General features: G+C 28.4%; 3 protein-coding genes across 4 annotated transcripts; all 3 read left to right on the forward strand.

Annotated features, from left to right (window-relative positions):
• The first annotated feature begins 155 nt into the window (after positions 1-155).
• On the forward strand, positions 156-2,912 carry LOC113383354 (protein NPAT-like). 2 transcript variants are annotated; one of them, XM_026621625.1, is made up of 9 exons: positions 156-293; positions 408-581; positions 654-780; positions 839-1,247; positions 1,320-1,590; positions 1,661-1,769; positions 1,856-2,397; positions 2,465-2,593; positions 2,794-2,912. In XM_026621625.1, the coding sequence occupies exons 1-9, from the start codon at positions 254-256 to the stop codon at positions 2,844-2,846; spliced, it is 1,854 nt and encodes a 617-aa protein (XP_026477410.1). In that variant the 5' UTR covers positions 156-253; the 3' UTR covers positions 2,847-2,912. The 2 variants fall into 2 exon arrangements, with proteins under 2 accessions (XP_026477410.1, XP_026477411.1); XM_026621626.1 differs by having other exon boundaries at positions 2,468-2,593.
• On the forward strand, positions 2,892-6,980 carry LOC113383162 (dentin sialophosphoprotein-like). Its single transcript, XM_026621409.1, has 4 exons — positions 2,892-2,916; positions 3,005-3,865; positions 4,257-6,746; positions 6,830-6,980. The coding sequence occupies exons 1-3, from the start codon at positions 2,892-2,894 to the stop codon at positions 6,506-6,508; spliced, it is 3,138 nt and encodes a 1,045-aa protein (XP_026477194.1). The 3' UTR covers positions 6,509-6,746; positions 6,830-6,980.
• A 1,111-nt stretch (positions 6,981-8,091) lies between these two features.
• Positions 8,092-22,922, forward strand: LOC113383355 (homeobox protein PKNOX2-like). The gene is made up of 11 exons (XM_026621627.1): positions 8,092-8,431; positions 19,984-20,082; positions 20,162-20,297; positions 20,377-20,445; positions 20,549-20,693; positions 20,763-20,848; positions 20,905-21,034; positions 21,109-21,246; positions 21,331-21,476; positions 21,549-21,696; positions 22,630-22,922. The coding sequence occupies exons 2-11, from the start codon at positions 19,997-19,999 to the stop codon at positions 22,827-22,829; spliced, it is 1,284 nt and encodes a 427-aa protein (XP_026477412.1). The 5' UTR covers positions 8,092-8,431; positions 19,984-19,996; the 3' UTR covers positions 22,830-22,922.
• Positions 22,923-24,379: the final 1,457 nt, after the last annotated feature.

Raw genomic sequence — 24,379 nt, forward strand, 5'->3', positions numbered from 1 at the left:
AAACTTATTAATCATTATTTACTTCCTCCCGTCTTTCTGAAGTAAATATTTAAAATGTTAATGCATTTTTTCTTTTTGTTGGTGATACTTTTTTCACATTTCTTAAGTTTACTTCTTGTCTATCCGTCAAAACTTTAATGTTTGTTATGAAAGCCCGGGAGTTGTTTTAGCAATGAACGAATGAAAAATGTATTTGTTTCTAGTTTTTTATACTATTGTTTTAAGTGTTAATTAGTGTATTAAAGTGTTCAAAATGGTTTTGTTACCTTCTGAGAAAGCTCGTTTAGTATTAGGTGAGTTTTCAATTGCATCTTTTGATTTGTTTATTATTCCTTTCACAATTCGTACTTCATTTAAACTATGTAATCATTCGATTTTTTATGATATGTTTTATTAATATGACTTAGGTTATTTGAGAGAACAAGAATGTTATCGAGCGTACAAAGAGTTTTTAATAAGCTCTCCACATTTAAAAGAGCTTCGCGGAATGATAAGAAAAGGGGCACAACCTCACGAATATGAATGGAAAATGAGAGGCCTATCTAATATTCTGGATGAATATAGTTCTGTTGAGTGTTCGAGTAAGATACTGTTATCATTACCCATACTCTATTTATTTATACATTGTTTTCTATATTAAATATATTATTTAGTTTGTGCCTTGCAAAATTCGGATGTGTCAAAATTCTTTGGAGATGCTAATACAATTGCCAAAAAAGTACAAAGACTTGTTGAAATTCTTCAAAAGCAATCTGCTGCTTTGAGCACTTCTTCAAAAAGGTACCAGTACAAAACAAATATTGTGTTGAGAATTTGCTCTAATTGTAGATTTTTTCAGAGATATAAAAGAATTTAATAATGAATCACATAAGCCCTCACATTCTACAAAAAACATAAATAAATTAAAATCTGTAGAAGGCCCAAATTTACCGAATACTTCATTAATTGTTCAGGATGGAATACCAATTATATCCAATATTCCTGAGTCAGTTATGTCTGATGAGAGCTCAGACTTATGCAGTTTGGCATTTTCTCCTGTAAAAAATGATAAAACAGTTATTGGGAATGATAATGATAGAAATATTAGTAATTTAACTATGGGTAATTTGGATTCATTTGTCAGAGGTAATGCATGTAGAAGAATAAAAATGAAGAATGATTCTAAAAAACAAGCTATAAGAAATAATAGTAAATCCAAAATAGAAAAAACAGCAACAGGTTGCACCAATGAAGGTTTTGATATGACGGTATGTCTTGCAAAAAAAAAACAATATTTTATATATTTTGATTTGTTTTTAATCTTCTAATAACTCTTACAGTTAATGACAGAAACAATTTTGGAACGTACAGATATTCATGAAAAAATTGCAGAAAACATAAACAAACTTTATTTATCATCAATGACTAAGAATGAAGAGAAAAACAGTAAAACTTCTGAAACACCTTCAAAAGTTGTTGAAAATGTTAATGAAAAAATTAGTGATATGGAGATTGTAGATTTGGAAACACATTTAAATAATGTGATAAGAGATATTGTGAATGCTACAGAAAAGGATCACGTCTTTGATGAACTTCTAAATGATTTAGTTTGTAAGTTGTACATCATTAAATTATTTTACACTTGTTACTTGTAATCATATTGTGCGTTATAATATTATAGTAAAAGTGGCTGAAGAGGCTCCAAGTTCAACTTCTTCTGAAGATACTAGTCCAGGTAGACCGACTACATCGACTCCGGAACATGCAAGTGGAAAATCTAAAATAGCAGTGTTAGTTAATGAAAAAGAATAAAAATGTTTTATCATATAATTACGCTTTTAAATCGTTTTAATGTTCTAATGAATATTCTTTGCAGATTGAACACAACTACAAGTCCAGTTAGAACTGCAACAGAATCTTGTAAGTCCACCAATAAAGATGATCAGGAATCTGAGAAAAATAACAAAAATACAACAGATGATTCAATTAAAAATAGACTTCGAAGTAAATTAAAAGTGGACAATGAGGATATAACTAATAACACAAAAAGTTCAAGTTCAACTAGTACAGTAATGGAAGTCGATAAAACACCTCTTAAATCCTCAAAGCCAATTGATTTGCTAGCAATGGCTATAAATGATGCAGATGTGAGTGGATCTTTACGGAAAATGAATGTTAGCAATAGCAAAAATGATAACAAAATAGTTATCTTATCAAATGAGGTAGTGCACAGAAATTTATCTGATTTTAATATTGCTAATACTTGTAACAGCACTGTCATTCAAACTAAGCCTGCAAACACCTTAAATTTTGAGAGTACAAATTCAATGAATACTCATTATATTTTGCCTGCTGTTAACACTAACAATATGTTTCTTAATACAAATATGCCGCAATATCTTGTGACTGGCAATACTGGTAATTATTATTTTATTTTATGAGTATATTGTTTTTAAAAAAATTGTTAAGCCATTTCATTTTATAGAAGATGATCAAAATAAAGTGTATTTAATAAACACTCCATTGAGTTTGCCAATACAAAATAATGGAAATAATGAATCAAATGATGTTATGGCAGTTCCAACCTTTATTGTTTTACCTCAGTCTGCACCAGGTATGATTATTACCTAGAATAATACAGTAACACACACATACATTTAAATTAGTAAATCAAGCTATAATTTCTTAAAAAAAGGAATAATTTCAAAATTATTATTTTTTTATTACTTAGATTTCAATTTTCTTCAATAAAGAATGAAATACTACATTATAAACCAATTTTTATAATATATAAGAATATAAAATAATTTTCAGTGACCTCTGCAGTAAAGGATAATTCTACAATTGGATATCAGCAAGTCCTCTAAATCAACAAAAAAGCCTAAGGCGGTAATCTTACCCCAACTTGAGCAATGCAAATCACAACACAAACAAACTGTGGATGCTAAACCATTTACAGAAATTGTCCTTATTAATGAATCCCCTTTACAAAATGTTAGTTTACCAAAATTATCTGTTACTATAGATGAAAACAAGATTGAATCAACAATAAAATCAAATAGTGTGAAGCCTATTGCACCAGCAGTGCCAAAAAATTTATTGGTACCCCAGTGTTCCACAGACGATAATAAGAAAATTGAAATAAGTGCATCAAAATCTATTGATGTTGTTGAGCGAGATACACCAGATTTAACAACTGTGCAAATAAAACAAAGAACTAGTCTTTCAACACCAAGGAGAACAAAATCTCATGTTCGAGTTCTCGATTTTAATACACCTCCAAAAATGAATTACAGTAGAAAAGCTGCAACATCTCCTAAATCTGGATTTGTACGGATTAGTCCCAAAACTGTCCAAAAAGCTACAAAAAGTAATGATGTCAAAGAGCCAATAAGATCTGCTCTATTTCGATCTCCAAAAAGCAAATGCACTTTTATATTAGAGGAACCAGAAGAAACTGAACAAGTAAACATTTCATTGAAAAGTAATAAAATTTCTCGTTCACCAGCAATTAAGTTAAATGGTGCTTGGGATTCAGTGCAAGGATTAGATCTAATTGTTGGTAGAAGTAAACAAACACAAAAAAATGCAGACCATTCATTAGAAACCTCACAAAGTAGTACATTAAAATCAGAATGTGAATCGAATGAATCAGAGCTTGCTAGTAAATTCAGCATGAATAGTGATTCTACAATCACATCTAAAGATAAAGATGTAAAAGCTGCACACAAAGATACTAGAGACAATGAAAAATATCAATATAAATCTACAATATTCAAAAAGAAGAATATTAAGCCACAAACTACTCAAAAAAATAAATGGGACAGTGATTTAAGATCAATGGTTCTGCAAACTCCAGCAACAGTTCGCTGCACAAGGCTAATGAGTAAAAAGATAAAGAATAATGGCACAGAAAAAAATATACAAAAATCACCTAAGAAATTAGAAAAAACTAATAAAAAAACAGATATGTCTGACAAAACAAAGAAAAAATCAATTACATCAAATGAAAACTATCTTCCAACTGAAAAAACTACACAAGAATCCTTACCTACCATCGATGACAGTTTAGATCTTGGAAGAAAAGATATTGAGATAAAAGATGATAAAAATTGTATGCTACTGATGTATCTAAAAATTCTGGTTGCAAAATTACTGGTAATCTTGATATTGAAAGTACCAAGAACCAGGAAACTGATGACCAAAAGTCTAGTAACAGCAATATTGTCAATAAATGTAAAAATGATTCTGAAAACATTCAAACAACACAATAATAGGAAATGAAAGCAATCATGAAGAAAAACAGGAAATTAAGCAAATTGCAGTAGAGGCAAAACATGAATCGGAAAATCTAATTAAGAATTCTAGTGGTGAAAACAATAAGTTTGAAAGTAATATATTATTTAAAAATATAGAAAAGGTGCAAGAAAATACCACTATCAAATCCGTAGAAAAAAATAACGATGTTTTTCAATTGAATGATCGTGGATCTGATATAATCAAGGGACTAGACTTAAAATCTACAACTAAGAGCAAAGAAGAAATACCCAAAAACAATACTGATTTCATCAACATTCAAGATGAATCAGCAGTTTTTATGACCAATGACAACATAACAGAAGTAAAGCTGAGTGATAAAGATCAACTTACTGGAAATTCAACAAATCAAATTAATTCAAAAACTGCTACCTCTGGTTTTATTAATTATGAAGATATGGATAACAGTAGGCAAAGATGTGAATTAAAACCCATCAATTCTGATCAAAATTCTAGTGATGCTATTCATTTATTAGAAACTCCTTTCAAGTTGATAGATGGATTAGTTCCCAAAACACCACGATTTGTAAATATATCACAAGTAGAAGATACACCTATTTCTAAAATAAAACATAATACTGATAATAATTCGTTAGCAAAATGTGGGATACCAACACCTAATTTTCCTCTTACACCATCTGCATCAGCATCTTCAACCCCGGATGTTAAGAATTTAGATCAAGAAAAAGAGGCAAATGAGAAGAATGGTTTGAATTCTTATTATAAACCAGATCAATCAAATGAGGTGAATACCCACAAACAGAAAGTGAATAATGAATCGGCTGTAGTGCCTGAGTCAACAAAAACTGCTGATGAAAAGATTCATGATACAACGAACAATGATAGTGATGATATGGATATTTCAACTAATAGTAGCTCAAGCAGCAGTAGCAGTTCTAGTTCTGATAGTGACAGCTCTTCAAATACTTCAAATAGCTCTGAAGATTCCATTTTAAGCATTGCTAGCGAAGTTCAATCCAATCAGATTGAAGCTCCAGTAAATAAGAAAGATAACCAGCTACCACAAAAGGCTTCAGAAATAAAATCTTCTCAAGCTCAAAATGAAAGCTCAAATATACAGCATTTTATTGAAAAACAAACATCTCCTCCTCAAATTACTGCTCCAACAAATTACAGCAAAGCGAATGAGAAATTATTACAAGAATTAGATGAAAAACGATTAAGAATTTTGAATAAAGTAAAAGCTGATTTAGCTTTGAAAAATACTAGGCCTATTAAAAATAAAACCAAACTTGGTAACATTAGAAAAGCAAACAATGCAATTCCTGCAAAGCCAAAAATCAAAATTAATGTTACACGTGATAATGGTGGCAAATTTTCAAGCAAAACTAAATTGGATAATCCACGTACTTCAAGTAATAAAAATCGTAGAAAATCAGATTCTCCCAGAAAAAGATGCTTGCCAGAAAATAAACCCCCTAATTTAGATACTAATAATTTGAACAAAAATGAAAAGCATTGCAAATTAGAGGAAAACCTTGATACTTCTTTCCCAATCTTACATATAAGTGATGATGAATCTGAATGTGGTAATCTTGATTACATTCAAAAGAAGAAAGATATTTATGAAAAATCAACTAAGACATCCAATGATTCTGATAACACTAAGGAAATTCCGATTGTAGAAAATGATACTCCAAAGCAAGAAACTGTTGAATCTATTAAAATCAAAGAAAACAATTTAAAGCCTTTGGATGAGCCTGTAGTGTCTAAACCTGAAGACCAGAAAAATTCAGAAAATGTGAGCATCACAGTTGACTCTTCACCAATTATTGATGGAAAAATAATTAATAAAGAAGTATCAGAAAAAGAAACTGTAGAAAATAAAAATAAAGATTCAAATGCAGATGTGGAATTAAAAGAGGACGCCTCATCTAATAATAAGGAAGATAGTTCCGATGATGAATGTTCATTTGAATTCAGTGTGCTTGAAAATACTGTATATGAAGAATGTTTTGAAGATGATAATTTACGGAAAAATAACCAGATGGAAAAGAATGATGGTTTTGATATTAATAATTTCAGAGTAAATGTAGGAGATGAAGGAGTTTTGACCATAACCCCTTTAGTCATGCTTTTGGATATTCCACCAGCAACATCAAAAAAATTGATAGAAAAAGTGCAAAAAAGTGCAACAGAGACAAAACAGAAAGAGATCAATCATAAAAAGCGAAAAGAAAAACTCCTTTAAATATACTTTTTGAAACAACAGTACCAAAAGATCAGGGAGAATCAAAACATAGTTCCTCACAAGAAAAAATTGAAATCAGGACGACACCTTGTGCTAATTTATATGAGGATAGTCCTATAAAGGGCAGATATGAACAAAAAAAGGAAACAAAAAAAGCAGAGAAGAGCAATGAGAGTTCAAAAAGATCCAGAGATGATGATCATAAATCAGCTTCCAAGAAAACAAATCATAAAGAAAGGTAAATTTTTAACTTTTAATATCCACATGGAGATACTACATCCAATCAAAAACTATATATACATGTTTAGTTTTTTATTTTAGAATTAGACATGAAACCAGCTCTTCAAGAGATGAAAAGCATTCTAAAAGAAAACGGACTGATGAGGCTGACAAAGTTCATCATAAAAGGCCAAAACCCTGTAATCCACAATTGATCAAAGATTTTGATGTAGATAAAGTACTTGATGTTATTCATGGTAAAAAATAACTTAGTACGCTTGTATATAGTAAGGCATGTTGTCTTAATTCTCTGTTAAGCATTTTAAATTAAGTTTTAAAATAAATTTAATCTAGATGTTAATATATTTGAATAGTTTTTAAGAAATGTTTTTTTTTTGATTTGTAAACTGTTAACATTACAATTTCTATGTAGTATAAATACTTAAACATATTATTTTTGATTTATTCATTTATTATTTGTATGAGAAATATATGAAAAGTATTACGATTTATTGAAACAACTTAAAATGTAACTATTTATATTATTGCATAAATAATGCTGAAATATTTAAAGAAACAAATGAATTATATTTATTGAAAAACAAAATGTTTATCTTTATATATTATCAGAAATAATCGTTTTTAAATAATTGGTCAGTAACAATAAAAGATACAAACTGGTCTTGAGTTGCATTTTTAACATAAACAACGTTCCAAGAATTTTTCAATATAAACAAATTATATTTCATAATAATATGCACTTTTAAATTATAATAACATCAGTTGGATGAAAATAAATAGTTAGAAATATTAAGGGGGGCGCAATACTCTTCTTTTATCTATGGGCGCAAGAATGTTTTTTAAAAAAAGGGGAGCGCGGTTCGAAAAGGTTGGCTACCACTGACTTAAGCAGTTAAAAGTTTTATCCAAAAAGCTGAAGCTAATAGTCAAATCTTATTGATTTAAGTCGATATCAAATGCAAAATATCAATTGCAATGGTCCATGTTTGGTGCCAAACGATTCAGAATGACTTGATAAAAGATAAAATTAGCAAATCGGATTTGAGATATGAAATCATTTATAAAATATAACAATAAGAATAATAAATAACGTATTGCTACAAAAAATATTATTTCATGGTTTGTCTATTTATAATATTATCCCCATTTATGCTTATTTATCTATGATTATCCCGATTCGTTAAATTTAAATTTCGTTAAGGTTAACAAAAGTAGGAGACAAAAAATAACTTCATGTCTAAACATGATGTCTCACATTTCAGACATGCGTGCTGAATCTTTATCCTCAGAAAGCGTTTGACTTTGTATGAGAAAAAAGCGAGTGCAATACGTATTGTGGTGTCTCCACTAGAAGAGTTTTAAAAGAAGTCGCCATTACACAAAACGACCATCGACGATATTGACGTACGCCTACTCTTCAGGCACCGTTTTTTATCTATTTATTAATAGAAATATCGCGAATTAAATAAATTGTTTTATTATAACACGTTTTGAAACCGTGAACGCGGTTATGTGTGTGGAATTAATTGGAAAAATAGTTAAAACAAGTTATGTGTGACATTTTAAATGTATTTATACAATACATAACCTATAAGTCATTCTGAAGCCGTTTTGCTTGCAGTAACATTGAATTATTTGAAGATTTATTTTGATATTGTTAAAGAGTGGACCATGCTGTAAAATGTAAGTAGACTTATAATACAAATATAATATACATCGGCTTTGTTATAAATGTTATATGCATTATTTTTTTTTTTTTCATGTTTATTTGTTTATTCTATCTTGTTGTTGACACAAAAAATATCTTCAAATCAAGCTATAATTAATTTAATTTTGGAGAATAATAGTATGTTGTTTCTCACGCTGATTGTATTTTATTTTAAGACCATATAATTTTAACAAAACGTCAAAAATTTCATTAGATCCTGATTATACCTTTTTTAAATTATTTGCAGGACTTCCTTTTTATGCAATAATGAAAATTATAATATCCAATATTTTGGGCACAACTTACCAAAAACAATTCATTATTATTTATAGGAATATTTGTTTTATTAAATATATCTTTTAAAATAAGCATATACATTCATGAAAATAATAATAACAGATGATTGTAGGCTCTGAATATTTTTATAAACTAATTCTCTATTTATTATCTATTTATATATATTTAATATACATTATGATTATTTTTTAGACTTGTACTTATTGTTCAGGTGCTCGATAAGTTTATTTTTCTTTCATTTGAAACTGGAAAGATTTGTTTATTATTTAACTCCATGCTTCTAAAATATTTGCATGATTTTTCATTCATAAATTGTGAAACGCCATGCAAGTTTTTCTAAAAAAAAAAAAAATAAGCACAATAATGAATAATAAATAATACCCTGAAATTTGTGGGGTCTGCATATTTTCATAGACTTATTTCTAATTGATCATTTATTTATAACTATTTAATATACATTATGATTTTTTTTAGACTTGTACTTATTCTTCAAGTTCTCAATGTGTTCATTTCTCTTAATAATGAAAATAATAATAGACTTAATATTATGGACTCTACATATTTTCACAACAATTCACCATTATAGAAATTCTGGTTTAATAATAGACAATCTATTAAAAATTGTAGGTTCTGCATATTCTCATAGACTAATTTATCATTTATTATTTATTTATAACTACTTCGTATGCATTATGATTTTTTTTTTTTAGACTTATTCTTCAAGTTCTCGATACATTTATTTCTCCCTTTTTATTTGAAAATGGAAGGATTTACTTAAAATGAATTTGCAATAATGGTCATAATATTAATAACGAACAAATACACTTGAAGTCGTGGAATCTGCATATTTTCATGGATAAATTCATCATTCAACATTCCTTCATAATGTAATGCATCAAGGTTTAGTCTTTTTCAAAGACTTATTCTTCAAGATCTCGATAAGTTAACTTATTTCTCATTGAAAATGGAAGAATTTGCTATTTATTTTGTAATAATATATAAAACTCTATGCTTCTAATTACACTTTTTTATATTATTTGCAGGAATTTGTTATTTATTTGGTTACAATTTGTAATACACTATGCGAGATATTCTAAAAAAGAATATGCAATAATGGACATAATATTGATAATAAACAATATATGTACTTGAAGTTATCCGCATATTTTTAAAGATAAATTTATCATTCAACACTCAATCATAATATATGCATCATGGTTTAGTCTTTTAAAAAGACTTGTACTTATTCTTCCTAGAGTCCTCAATAAGATTCATTTCTCTGTGCATTTTATGCTCTAAAATAGTACAATTATTTTATATATTCTTGTCAAGCATTTTTAATTCAAGGTGCTATATTTTGCATAACATAATTTTAATAAATATGCATATAGAAATTACTATATGTTTATACGTATATAAATTGAAATTGAAATTTGATTTTTAAATAAATTATTTGTAGTATATTTTGAATTTACATTAGTCTTCCTTTTTTACTCGTCGGATGTCAATTTTTTAGTAATGATCTGGCTTCACTAATAGTATGTTAAGTATTATTTTATAAACATAGCAAGGAAAATCAACTATTTGAGATTTTTCTAATAAAGTTCATCTTTTATTCCATGAAGAACTATCTATTTTAAATATAGATGTCTGTAATCTTAATTCGGGGCATTAAGGATGTATTAATATAATTCTTTTATAGGTTTTACAAATTCTATAGATTGTTTTTTTATAATGACATACATATATTGATTTTAAACGTCTTATTAAGCATATCATATCCTAAATCCTTGGTGCAGGTCATAATCCTGCACCAATTCTTGACTTCACACTTTTACAGCTGATTTGTTCTGATATAAATTCGAAGAGTTGTAGATTGTAGATAGCTCAAAATTTCTATTGCATGAGAATATTAATTACAACGTAAAGACTTCAACAATTATAGTTCTTCTGCAATTTTCTTTGATTTCATACTGAAATTTGATTTTATAATTTTTTGATGGTGCTAACTAAGAATATTAATTTCCTAGTATACAAAAATAAAAGCTGCTAAATATAATAATAAAGACAAATTTATTTGTATTTAAATATATGATGCAAAGTCATCCCCCAACATTTCAAATCTGATACACGTACATATTTCAGGAACGTATTTAGACTATGATTTAAAAAATATTTAAAAATTGCAAACGTTATTTTTATAAATTTATTTGCTTATTTTCATATATTTTGATATTTACACATTAAAATATATTTATATGAATTTGGGGAAATGATCAAAGCTTAGTAAATTTCAAAATATTTTCATTCATTTTTTATATGTTTATTTTAAGATTCAAAGAATTATGAGAAAGTTTATTTTGATAGTTTTCTAGTGAGAAAAAATCTAAACGTATTCGAATGCCTGGCCTTTATACTTTTTATTTAGAGATTTTTTTCGAGTAATGATTTTTCTACCGAAATTTTACAGAAATATAATTTTAATACCTAAATGTGAATATCTTTTTAAGCCATTTTTTACCAGGTAGTGTGTTTTTTACGAAATGTAGTTGTTTCAAATTTTTCATACATACTTTTAACTATCTAAGTGCGCAAAGGAGGATTAACACCTGTTCCAGGAAGGTCCTTAATCGCATTTTAGGACCTCCGGGTTATCGGTCAATATCCTTCTTATTTTTAAGAGGATTACGGTTTTACAACAAAATTGTAGAAAAAATACGGAGTACATATTTTTCAGATACAGAAACTATTTTAAACCACACCAAGGTAAAATAATAATAGGATTTAAAATGAGCAAATGAACTCTACCTTCTCGCGCTATTGCATTTTTTCAAATTTCGAGGAACTAGTTTTTTTTAGCATTTTCATTTTTTTAATAAAAATTTTAACGGTTTTAAATATTGTATAAAATAACTGTATTCATGGTCATAAATAATATTCAAATGCTAGTATTTTGCAATGGTTTAATTTGTTCAAATATATACAATAATTTGTAACGGTACTGCAATATTACTTAATAAAGAAGTCTTATATTTAAGTATTACTAATTTCTTGTGTAATACTGTATTTATTTATTTTATTTCCTGTGCATTCAACAAACTATTGTCTTGAAATATGGATTGAAAGTCTTGAAATATGGTTTAATAGAATTTCTTTTAACAATATACTACCAAAATATTCTTACTCTGTTTATTTCTGAAAAATATCAAGTATTTTGATCAATAAAGAAGTTAGAAGAGTAATATAATTTACATTTTTAAGTATCGAGACCAGGGTTTGATTCCAATATCGGCCAGCTTGGTATCAAGCAATATGTTTTCAGGTTTGAACTTGAGATCATAATTCACACATATGATTTCAAGTGAAAACAGCCTTTCGGAGGTATTGCTGGATAAATGAGTCCAAGGTTAGAATCCAATCTCTGTCAGCTCGGTATCAAGCAGTATGGTATCAGGTTTGAACTTGAGATCATAGATCAAAAATATGATTTCAAGTGCAAACAGCCTTTTTGGAGGCATTGCTGGATAAAAAATATGAAGAAAAAAATGGTTTGCTGAGCATAGACTATACTTGGATATGAAAACCATTGGGTTGCCTTCCAAACAAGCCAGACATTAATATATTAAAACAAATACCATTTTATAGCAATTGTTAATTGTAAAAAATAATCAAGTCCAGTGTCCTTTATTATAAATCCAGTGTCCTCCATATTACCATTTCGTTCCTGATTTATTCGATCGCGTCTGGTCTGTACAATAGATATCTTGAACACATGTATGTGTGTTTGAATAAACGTATATAATTCTTGAACATGTATATATGTATATAATGTAATATAATATAATATAATATAGTAATACTACAACCCCGGTTCACGAGAGAGTATTGAAGTCAGAGCAGTACCAAAACGAAACCATTATGAACAAGTGGTGCTATAGCCTCCTTGCATGAGATCATATACCACCATTTCTCAAAATGGAAAAGGAATTATATTTTTGGGTATTTTTGAAAATATTTTGTAACTTATGTTTTGTATCAGAGCAGCAAAATAGGTCATCTATTAATAACAATATATATTAGATTATTATTAGTAAGCAAATATTGATTCATTAACAATGACGCAGTTTTTGTCTTACTAATTTTATTACATCTTTACTCTAGTTGATTGTAGTAGATATCATTAATTAAATATAGTTAATTTTTGATAACCTCAACAAATAGAAGATTTTGTTTCTCAGAAGTGATTAACGTTTTAAAACTAGATGAATGTGGCATTTTACTGTAGATCATAGATAAGAGGGGCTGTCCATTAATTACGTAAACCTTTTTTAGGCATTTTTAGACACCTATCTCCTTCTTAGTAACTTGGTAACATAACATCCCCTTTCCTTCCCAATTGAATTTTGAAATATTGACGTGGCTTTGAACGTTTGAAAATTTTAAGATGTTCAAGAACTTATTTTTTTAACTAAGTTTAACTTAAAACTTTATTTTAAAGATGTTTGAAGAAAAGGCTCGACCACTCTCTTCCAGAAACTACCACAATTTCAATCTTTTCCAGAAACTACCACAATTTCTATCTCTTCCAGAAACTACCACAATTCCTAACTGGAGTGGTTTTTGAATTTTCAAAATCGGTTCAGGATTTTTGCGGAAACGTAGATGAAGCATAACACACATTTCTAATTTTTGATATCGTACGTTTCAGAATGTCTTGAAACGTCGAGAAATCTTAAAACTAGCTACTCGGATTTTCTGGTGGAAGCATAATCTTCTTCGGCAAGTTAATAATGCATATTATTTGATCAAACAGATAGAAAAAAAGTCTAAGCATTCTTGAGCATTTTCATAAAATATTTACATTTGATTTCAAATCTACAAATAAATGTTGTTTTATTAAATGAAATTAATATATTAATATAATTATTTTAAATTACATACTGATGTAGTTGCCATAGAGCAATAAAGCTTATTTATATGCAGTTGAACTTTGTAAATTGGGTTAAAGAATGGTATTTCAATCGGTCATTGAATCGTAATAATAATAACCATATTCTCATATTAAACAAACATATAGTTTATATTTGTTGTTTCTTTAGGTAATATCAGAAGGATCAAATCCTAGTATTTTTGATATAAATCTTCAGATTTTCCTATTTTTTTACCTTTATTACATCCAATTCTGTTTTCAATTTATAATTGACTCAACGTTCTTTTTTCTTAGAAATATTTTTTTTTATTATTATCTTTTATTTACAACTGTCCAGTAGAGGACATTCAATAAATTTGATGAATTTACAATAGTAAATTAGCAATAGAAATTAATTGCAATTCTGTATGCTGTTCTACAATGTACTGACAAAAAAATACTTATTTTATAATAATACTTATTTTATAAATAAATAAAACAAGAATTTCGGGATAACTCCAGGGAGGATATTCACTTCAATAAAAAGACTTCTCGATTTAACGTCCTAATTGTGATTTTTTACATAGATCTATGTTATAAATAATATTTGTTTAAACTTTTTATTAAATCAATTTCAAAAAGCAATCACTTTCAATACTTTTTTTTTCAATTATTTCTAATATTTTTAGTCCTTTGGTTGGAAGCCTTTGTTATTAGTAACAAATAACATTCAAAATTCTTAAGCTATTCTTAAACTATTTTGCATAATTTTAATAAAAAATAAAATAATATGAAAGATATTATATTACAAATAAATTATAAATAAATAAACCAGGAATCAGGAACCAGGATCAGTACAGTGAGAGAAAAGAAAAAAAAATTAAGCTATTATGGAACTTTTTTTGGCTGTATATACCATGGTCTTATAGATCTTACTGAAATATTACTTACGGCAAGTTGTTTAATTTTAAAAATTCATCAAAGTTTGAGAAAATGAGTAGTTTTTTTCTGGAAGTTCATGTAACTTGCCTCAAGACAAAATACCAACACCAACTAGTTATAATAATAATTATAAGTAATACTTTCTCTTTCAATAAAATATTTAAATCTAATAACTTTCTAAGCTTATTTTTCAAATATTTCCATTATTTTTGGTCCATTACCCAAGTTTGAGAGTCATTTATCCGACATGCATGGGATGTTAGAAAAGGGGTTGAAAGTCTAGCAGTTTTCTAAAGGGAAGGACGGGTCGAACAGCGCAACACCAAGGGTGGAAGTAAGGGTATGATACTGTTATTAAAAACATCGGAAAACACAAAACCCCATGTTTAATTTATGAAACCGTCCTTGCATTATGCAACCGAAACATATTTCGGGGAAGGATATCGTACGAAATTGATGTTTTACATGCGTATTATGTACTAACTTAGCAGACTATTGGGGATTTTTATGACGATTTTCCAAAATTCGATTAGTTTAAAAATAAATTAGTAGGGGATGCCATGGATGTAGTAACGATATTTGGGGTAATACAATTTTTTGATATGCTGATATCATTTAAGTATATTCTCATTGGATTAATTTATATATTAAAGCATAGATGAGGAAAGTATTTTTTAAATTCCTGAATGAGATGTTTATATTTTCACCTGAAAATCCTACTTGCTAATTTTGGTTTGTCGACGTTTCAAGACATCCTGAATCCACGAAAACCAAAATTGGAACAAGCATGTGTGTGTGTTCATGTGAGCCAGAATTTGACCTTATGTCGACGTTTTTTTCAAAAATGGTTGCACTAAATCAAAAGATCAAAGCCATTTGATGAAATTTGTCTAGGACTCTCATTGTATTTTGAGATAATCGGCCGAGTCGTTTTTTTAGAATTACAAGCAGGAATGTGCAAAATTTATCTTGCATGCTATTTTTTAGAAAAATTCTGACCAGATTTCAAAAATTAAAAAAATGCACGCACATACTTCATCCAATTTTTATGGCAAACGGTTCAGAATGACTTGAAACGTCGAGAAGACAAAATTGGCTAATTCGATTTTCTTGGAAAATTAATTATTATATAGATGTTTTTTGATAAAATAAAACGTAAAATTGTAATTTAATTTTCATGCCATTTGTGAAAACTCTTTCCTGAAACATATGACTTTTGGATAATAATTCTATTTTAATCGTAGAGAATATTTAAAATTATATCAGGAATAATATGCCTTAAAATGGGCACCAAAATGTTAGTTACAGAATTATTAAAAAGTTTTTTTATATATCAGAAAAATGTTCTATTTATAAAATTATTCATATTGAATTTTAACATATGTGACACGTCGACATTTTATTAGTTGGGAATTACAGTAGCTATTTAAATAATCCCACTACAAATATTTCAGCAGATATAAATGTAAATTGCTGTAATTTGAATGTATTTACAAATATGAATATTGATGCACTAAAGTTTCCACAAATGGCATGAAAATTAAATTATAATTTTACTTTTATCTTATCAAAAAATATCTATAAAAATAAAATTTAAAATTGTATGAGATGGAAATCCCTTCAAAAATCGAAATTGCAACTTTACGTTTGGAAGGTTTCTGAACATTTTGGCATTCCTTAGATAAATGGATGTGTGTGTTTATGTATATTTGGATACAACTTTTCGTCCATGTTTTTGGGCACAGGTCAACCAATTCGAATGGTTCAAAAACATTCGATTCCTATTGATAGGTAGATATGCTGATTAGTTTTTGGCAAAGGCAGATCCAGCTGTTATGGAGATACGGAGCAAAGAGTGCAGAAAATAGAAATCGAGTTTTTGAGAGAACGGAGCAATCTATTTTGAAAACATTTATTATTCTTTGAATATTTTATTACGGTACGGGAAGTTCTAGCAATTTGCCTTAAGGCACGATATCATACATCACTAGTTTTTAGTATCATTTTATATTTTACAGCCAACAGAACTTTACCTTCCAATGAGCTGTTGGATACTGATCCATCATGATTTCTTTTATTGGCGTGGGTTTGGGTCTATCATCTATAAGATGAATTTATTATTACAGATTATTGTAAGTCATTTACCAAGCTATAACCCAAAGTTTTAATTTTAATTTCGAAATCGTTCAAAGACATTTCGAAATTTGTTTAAAACGCTGCGGTAGACCATTTTCATATATTTGCTCAACGAATATTGTCTGTTTAACGTCTGTTTATTTATCACAGTGTTCGGTCGGTCCGAAACATCGTGCAAATGATTTCGACAAATAGGAAAAATAAAACAAAAAACCAGTAGCTGTGTTCTCAATGCTACCTGTATTTAATACAAACATCCAGAAAAAATGGTGAAAGATTGGTGAGATGGGAATTTAAAATATGTATATATATAACAGATTTAATTTTTTTTTTTTTTTAATTTTATTGGCTTCCGCTTTACAGAATTTTTAGCCATCTACATTATTCATATTATTTTTCTTAATCTAATCTTCTATTCAATTTTCTTTCTTCCATTCCATTCAATTTTCATTCTTCTTCTTGTTTCTCAATATGTTCTTCTCATCTTCTAAACTAAACTTCTTTTTTCCTTCTTACTTCTAATACAATTTTTTCTTGTATTCTACAAATTAACAATTCTACAAAAATACAATTCTTAATCGACTTTAATATTTTTTATTTTCAATTCTGGTATTGCTGGAGATTCGAACCGAATTCCTCCAGCGTGTGAGTCGAGAACGCTACTGAGTGAGCTATTCTCGTCACGATTTAATTTTAAATGATATAATAAATTTGTGTAATAAGTGTGTTTTTAGTTAAAAAATATTATATCATATAAATATTTTGTATTTTTGATTTTGATGTTAAAATATGAATTAAATGAATCTGAGTGGGCGTACCATCGATAAAAATATTAATTTTCTCAAAATTAATTTTAGGGTTAATAAGTTTTGGTCATAGTTCATTCAATTGGTAAACATATATTATTCGGTTAGTCTACAGATCTTGTAAAAACATGTTATTTCAGTTAAATTATGATATATTTTTACATGATTTCAACGGTGATATAAACATTACAAAGAAATAAAAACATTGTAGAGAAAAATTCACCATATTTTGTTATAAAATAATTGTTTTTACAAAAGTGTGAAAGACAAGCAATACGTAACACGTGTAGATAATAATTTAAATATATCAAATATCATGCAATGCACACACATACTTATTTTGTTTGACAAACCCATTTGAATCCTGTCGATAATGTAAAAAATTTAAACGCATCTGTTTTGTGCTCTCTGCACGTTCAGACTTTGGAGAGGATTCGAGCAAAAGTTGTACTTTGTTAGTATTTCAAGTGAAAATAGTAAAAATTGTGAAAATTGTGAACATTACATGCATTTTTTTCAATAAAAAAAATTAATTCATAGTGTAGGTACTAAATTTTTGTTCACTTCAATCTCTAAAATTTCATGGTAAGTGATAAAAACTAATAAAAGAAAATTTTGGAAACTACGTTGGTTATAATTCATGGTTTAGTAAATGTTTTTTAGTTAATTTGTGCCATTTAAAATTTTATGGCAAGTGGTACAAACACATAATAAAAAATTGAAAATGGTAATTAATTTGTGCGGTTTCAAATTTTTATGGTAACACTTCATATTTTGGTAAAATAGTTACTTACCTCTTATCAATTTGATCGAACAACTACCTCACCAGGCTGTTCAAATGCCCAAGTGCCTCATTTCTGATGGAACAAAATTTCATTTAATTAAGTGCACATCAGGCATCCAAAATTATTAACATATAAGTAAAGTCCTACATAGTAATATTTACATAAACGAGCTGAGACAGCAAATCGACAGCCACCAAAGTGGTTACAGGCAAAATCTGTTTGCTTTCTAAATTAAATTTCCCATATTTGCATCGAAATTATTCGAGTGGTCGACGAATTTCACATGATTTTTTAATTATAATGGCAGGTGACGAGGATAATTAATTTGCTGTGCAAATATTGTAATTGGACAGTACATTTTTTTAAGAACTAGAGGTTTTTCAACGCTTATTATAATTTATTCTTGTTACTTTGCCTTTTGGTATAGTAGTTGATCTTATATTAGTTGAGGTAATCATTCAGAAATAAAATACATTTCTATATGCTCATATTGAATCTTGTGAAGAGGTCCTTACCAGTGAAAAATTCCTTGATTTAATTGTTCCAACCTGCTGATAATTTTTTCTTCAATCTACCAGTTGTTTTTTATCAACTTCTTGAATTTGTGGATTTAGATATTGGCTAAGTTTATGTTGATACCTATTTTTCAAGTTCCTCTTCCTCATTACTTATTGGTTAGTTGGTAAATCTAAGTCGTTTTGGATGGTCTCATTGGTTACCAGGAAACGTTTACGATTGCTCTAAGAATTCTATTTTGAGATCTTTGGTCCTGCAGCTTGATGCCGTTTGTCCAATCTAATTGCTGTTACTTAATGTGTTTTTCTTTTATTTCTAGGTGAATACCAGTTCTTAATTGTTCAATCTGCTGATAATTTTTTCTTCTATTTGTTTATCAACTTCTTGAATTTGTGGATTTGGATGTTGCCTAAGACAACTTATGTTGATACCTATATCTCATGTTCCTCTTTCTCATTACTTATTGGACAGTTGGTAAATCTAAGTCGTTTTGGATTGTCTCATTTAACCAATGAGACCAGGAAACTTTTACTATGGCTCTAAGAATTCTGTTTTGAGATCTTTGATCCTGCAGCTTGATGTCGTTTGTCCAATCCAATCGCTGTTACTTAATGTGTTTTTCTTTTATTTTTAGGTGAATACCAGTTCTTAATTCTTCAATCTGTTGATAATTTTTTCTTGTAGTTGTTTTTTATCAACTTCTTGAATTTGTGGACTTGGATGTTGGCTAAGTCAACTTATGTTGATACCTATATCTCATGTGTTTCTCTTTCTGATTACTTATTGGACAGTTGGTAAATCTAAGTCGTTTTTGATGGTCTCATTGTGCCAGGAATGAGATATAGGTATCAACATAAGTTGACTTAGCCAACATCCAAATCCACAAATTCAAGAAATTGATAAAAAAAACAACTAGATGAAAAAATTATCAGCAGATTGAAAAATTAAGAACTGAGAATGAGAATGCCTCTTCCTCATTACTCATTGGTTAGTTGAAAAATCTAAGTCGTTTTGGATGGTCTCATTGGTTACCAGGAGACGTTTACGTGGCTCTAAGAATTTTGTTTTGAGATCTTTGATCTTGCAGTTTGTCCAGTCCAATTGCTCTTACTTGATATGTTTTTTTTTATTTCCAGGTGAATACCAGTTATGCAAGAAAGCGCCCTCATTGGGGCAGAGGTCCCTGTAACAATCGACCAAGCTCAATTTGAAGCTGATAAACGAGCGGTTTACAAGTAATTAGAAATTAATATAACTAGATTATCTTCTGCATTTATATCTATTAAGATATATTAAAGTTATTTTTATTTCTAGACATCCTTTGTTTCCACTATTGGCTTTGTTGCTGGAACGTTGTGAACAAGCCACACAAGGCTGCACATCTCAGCAATCCAATAATGAAGACCGAACGCCCACACCATGTGAAGATAGTTTTTCTAGAGATTTACAGGTGAAGATTTTTTTTTAGTCTGGACTAACTTTTTATAAACGATAAAATCCAGAAAATAACTTAATAATGCTCTTCTTAGGCATTTGTACAGTTGCAGCAAAGAGAGAGGAGGCCTTTACTGATCGATGAGCCTGAATTAGATGGTCTTGTAAGTAAATATGCATTCATAAATATATAAGCACTCTTTATACTTACATAATTTTTAATTTATGGTTTAGTACATTTTACTTAGTTTGTGTCTAATTTTACAGATGATCAAAGCTCTACAAGTCCTCCGAATACACTTACTAGAATTAGAAAAAGTTCAAGAATTATGTCGAGATTTTTGCAGCCGATATATTGCCTGCCTACGAGGCAAAATGCAGTCAGAAAACTTGCTACGAGCCGATTATAATGGTATCTTGAATTTACATTAATATTTATTTTAAATTTACCTTGCTTTTATTATTTTTTTTGATGTTGTAGGCGGAATGGGTCCTCTTGAGCATAACAACAACGTTGGAAGTTCAAATTCAAATAGTCCTACACAATTAAATAATAGTCCATCACAGGTATATATTTAAATTTTAATATTTAATTTTATTATTCTCATTTTGGCTTTTTTTAGTCATTGAATGCACCTAGTCACACTTATACGGAAGAGAACGCGTTCAATTATGTTCCTACAAACTGCTCTGATCAAAATAATAGATATGCTAATTCAGAACCAGATTATAATAATGTTGTGCCAAATCCAGGTATTAATAATATTTTTTTTTTACATTATGCATCCTTTGGAGCAATCATATACATCTCAGTTTTTTATTCTAAGGTGCTGCTTACATGGAAAACTCTACCAGTCCAGCCTTACAAGCGTCAGGATCTGATAGTGCTGGCATAGTTTTGGGGACTACACCTATTGGCCAAATTGGTGCTGGGCTTATGCCACCAGGAGCAGACGCTTACTCAGGTATATATAATCAAAATCTCAATGTGCATCAAGGGCCAAAAACTTAGAAATTGTATTATATAAATAATTATTTTTTATCTGCAGGTCAACTGTCACCAATGCCCAGTACAGATGATCAGGAGAGTGGTGGTGAGAGTGTGAGTGGAACAAGTGCCAGACGTCAAAAGCGAGGAGTTTTACCTAAGCAAGCCACTAGTGTAATGAGAGCTTGGCTATTCCAACACCTTGTTGTAAGAGAAATAAATTATATATACCATCATTTTTTTATCAAGTGCTCCAAAATAATATAAAATTTGTTTCAGCATCCTTATCCAACAGAAGATGAAAAGCGAAATATAGCTGCTCAAACAAATTTGACACTATTACAAGTTAATAATTGGTTTATCAATGCGAGAAGAAGAATTTTGCAACCTATGCTTGAAGCTACTGATGGTCAGTCACCAAGAGCTGGTAATAAAAATTTGGCTAAATTTTATTTTACACTTTCCAAAATATCTTTTATGTTTTATTTTCCGGAATTGAAATTCAAATAAATTTTTATGGATATTTTAGGATCTTTTGGACATTATAGCCCTGGTATCAATGACAATTTTCCATCAAACTATTATATTTGAATAGTTTATGTTTAGATAGTCATAATAGGCCAAGTTTTCCATATAATTAAAGAGGATTTAAATTAAGTTTTCAAATCTGTACATAAACGAAGTACCTGTGACAACCAGATTCACTCATAGTAAGATTAAGATGTTGATTTTTAATATGAAAGTAAATTGTAGGTAGAGGTTCAAAATAGTTTTTCAGGTAATTTAGAGTTGAAAAGGATAAGGCTATTCTGTAGAGTAATTAAAAGAAATATGGTTTTCACAATAGGGGTCAATAGTCAATAAATAAATAATTGGTTTTGATTACAGGTATTATAGTTAATATTAGAAGTCAGTAAACAAAATACCCAAAAATATGTGTGACTTCTACGACAAAACATAAATTAGTAATTAATTTAGGATTGTCTTCTAGATTTGCATAATTATATAGAATACTATATATTATACATATTAAAATACACATAATTTATTTAACTTTTGTTTGAAGTATTTAAAATTAAGTGGTATGATTTATATGAATTCCCATAATGTACATTTAGGACTCCAGTTTTTTTATATGCATGTGTAAATTTACATTGAAACAGAAATATATTGCCAGTTTGATTCCTAAATTTTAGAATATATATATAGAATAATTTTATAAACGTTTTGTATTTTAAATATGACTATTTTTGAGTTTATTTAATTATAGTGCATGTTTAGTTAAACAATGTCATTTATTACATTTCTCCTGAATACTATGTTTTAGTCCAAGTTATATTTTTTATTTATATTTTTCTAGATTCAGCTCAGACTTCATCAGTTTCTCAACGCAAGAAGGCTGGTTCAGCAAAACGCTTTTGGCCTGATAATCTTAGTGGAATGTTAGACCAGAGAATAGATCCTAGTGCTCTGAGTAGCAGTTCTGATGAGGAAGACAGCCAGGATAGTCTGGTTATTGATAGATCTCAAAACAGTATACCTACTGAAAATAACCATTGAATTGTGGTATGATAATTATTATTAACATACTTGCTAGCGCCACAAAATTTAAAAGTTCATTTTATATTTATTTCTGTTTGAGGAATTTCAGTTTACCTTATTAAATCATGTGGGGCTAGCAATAATAATTTTTATTAAAATGCTAAGCTTTTTGTATAATATTGTTAACTTCTAGTTAATAAGAATTGAAGTTTTTACTATCTTATCTTGCGAGACATTATTTTTATTATTTGCATGTACATTCAACAAATTTTCTCAAAATTTGATTTTTATGTTTGCAGCAAACTCAGATTTAGTCATCAAATAACATTTTTAATATTCATAACATTTATCTTAAAGATATCGTATGGGGATGATTACTAACTTGATGTTAACAAACTCTATATTTTAATTTAGCTTGTCTTAAAAGTTTTAATTTTATTTTGGATTTTTATATACGATTTTCTAGTCCTAAATAACAAATCTTGAGATCCACTTAATTTGTATACTGATTCTGAAACAGAAATTATATTTTGTAAGATTTTTATTTTCCAAACAGGTATACGATTGTTGTTTTATTGTAAACTATGTATACGTAAAATACCTCAAAATAGTTTTATGTATTAAATATGGCTAAACTTAAAAAATATGTGCTGATATGATGGATATGATTATCAAAATTTTAATTTTTTAAAGTCTCATTAAGTTTATAAATAGAAAGCGTATAGATATAAAAAGAATACCAAATACAATTTTTGTAAACATTTTGATTCAAGTCCATAATTTCAAATAATTTAAATATGAAATTGTTGGATAACAAAATGCACTTTATTATATAAACACATTTTTATATTTGAGGGGGCACTTACAACAGTGTTTGGAATATTTACATCCAACTTTTGCTTTAAATATATTAAATTGACTGTAATGATCTGATTATATATAAATTAAGCCCTGGTTATTTAGATCTGATAACAAAAATGATAAAAATTAATATTAGGTATATTTTAATTGTAAGTAAATGGCATATATGTATATGCATATACATATACATATAATGATTTCGACTTCCCATTTAGTAATATTATATTATTTCTTGTCTCTGACAATTGCAGATCGCAATAGGTGTAAATTTAATGAAATATTTCAGCAAGAGTAGTATACTATATGTATATATTTTGATTGTGATATATTTTCCATCGCCATTCATATATTATTAACTTTTGGACAATACATTAAATTGCTTATATCCTTCACTTTGTTACAAATTTAGACACATTATCAGGTTTTGCAAATATAAACTGATAATGTAAATGCTTTCGTGATATAATAATGTCTGCCACTAAAATTATTCTATTTATTATCAATATTTGTACATATTATGTCTTTAACTTCCATGAGTCAAGCAGGAATTTGCTTTTTAATCTAACAATTTCGTAAAAAATTAAGATATTTTTGCATAATGAGCACTTATTTTGAAATTCTTTGAAGACTTGCCAACTCCAGTATAAGTGAATTAGGGATTAGAATACTTAAATAGGTCTTAATCAAAATTGCAACGATATACGTAA

Source organism: Ctenocephalides felis, unplaced genomic scaffold, assembly GCF_003426905.1.
Source record: "Ctenocephalides felis isolate EL2017-DRISC unplaced genomic scaffold, ASM342690v1 CF-g0.4_SCAFFOLD_03570, whole genome shotgun sequence".
NCBI lineage: Eukaryota > Metazoa > Arthropoda > Insecta > Siphonaptera > Pulicidae > Ctenocephalides > Ctenocephalides felis.

Coding starts and splice junctions, on each gene's coding strand:
- LOC113383162 (XM_026621409.1), top strand. CDS start 2,892: ATGCAAATCACAACACAAACAAACT. Junction 2,917..3,004: donor AATCACAACACAAACAAACT/GTGGATGCTAAA, acceptor CTGTTACTATAG/ATGAAAACAAGATTGAATCA. Junction 3,866..4,256: donor TCGCTGCACAAGGCTAATGA/GTAAAAAGATAA, acceptor ACACAATAATAG/GAAATGAAAGCAATCATGAA.
- LOC113383355 (XM_026621627.1), top strand. CDS start 19,997: ATGCAAGAAAGCGCCCTCATTGGGGCAGAGGTCCCTGTAACAATCGAC. Junction 20,298..20,376: donor GTTTTTCTAGAGATTTACAG/GTGAAGATTTTT, acceptor TGCTCTTCTTAG/GCATTTGTACAGTTGCAGCA. Junction 20,446..20,548: donor AGCCTGAATTAGATGGTCTT/GTAAGTAAATAT, acceptor CTAATTTTACAG/ATGATCAAAGCTCTACAAGT.
- LOC113383354 (XM_026621625.1), top strand. CDS start 254: ATGGTTTTGTTACCTTCTGAGAAAGCTCGTTTAGTATTAG. Junction 1,770..1,855: donor GGAAAATCTAAAATAGCAGT/GTTAGTTAATGA, acceptor TATTCTTTGCAG/ATTGAACACAACTACAAGTC. Junction 2,398..2,464: donor TCTTGTGACTGGCAATACTG/GTAATTATTATT, acceptor TTCATTTTATAG/AAGATGATCAAAATAAAGTG.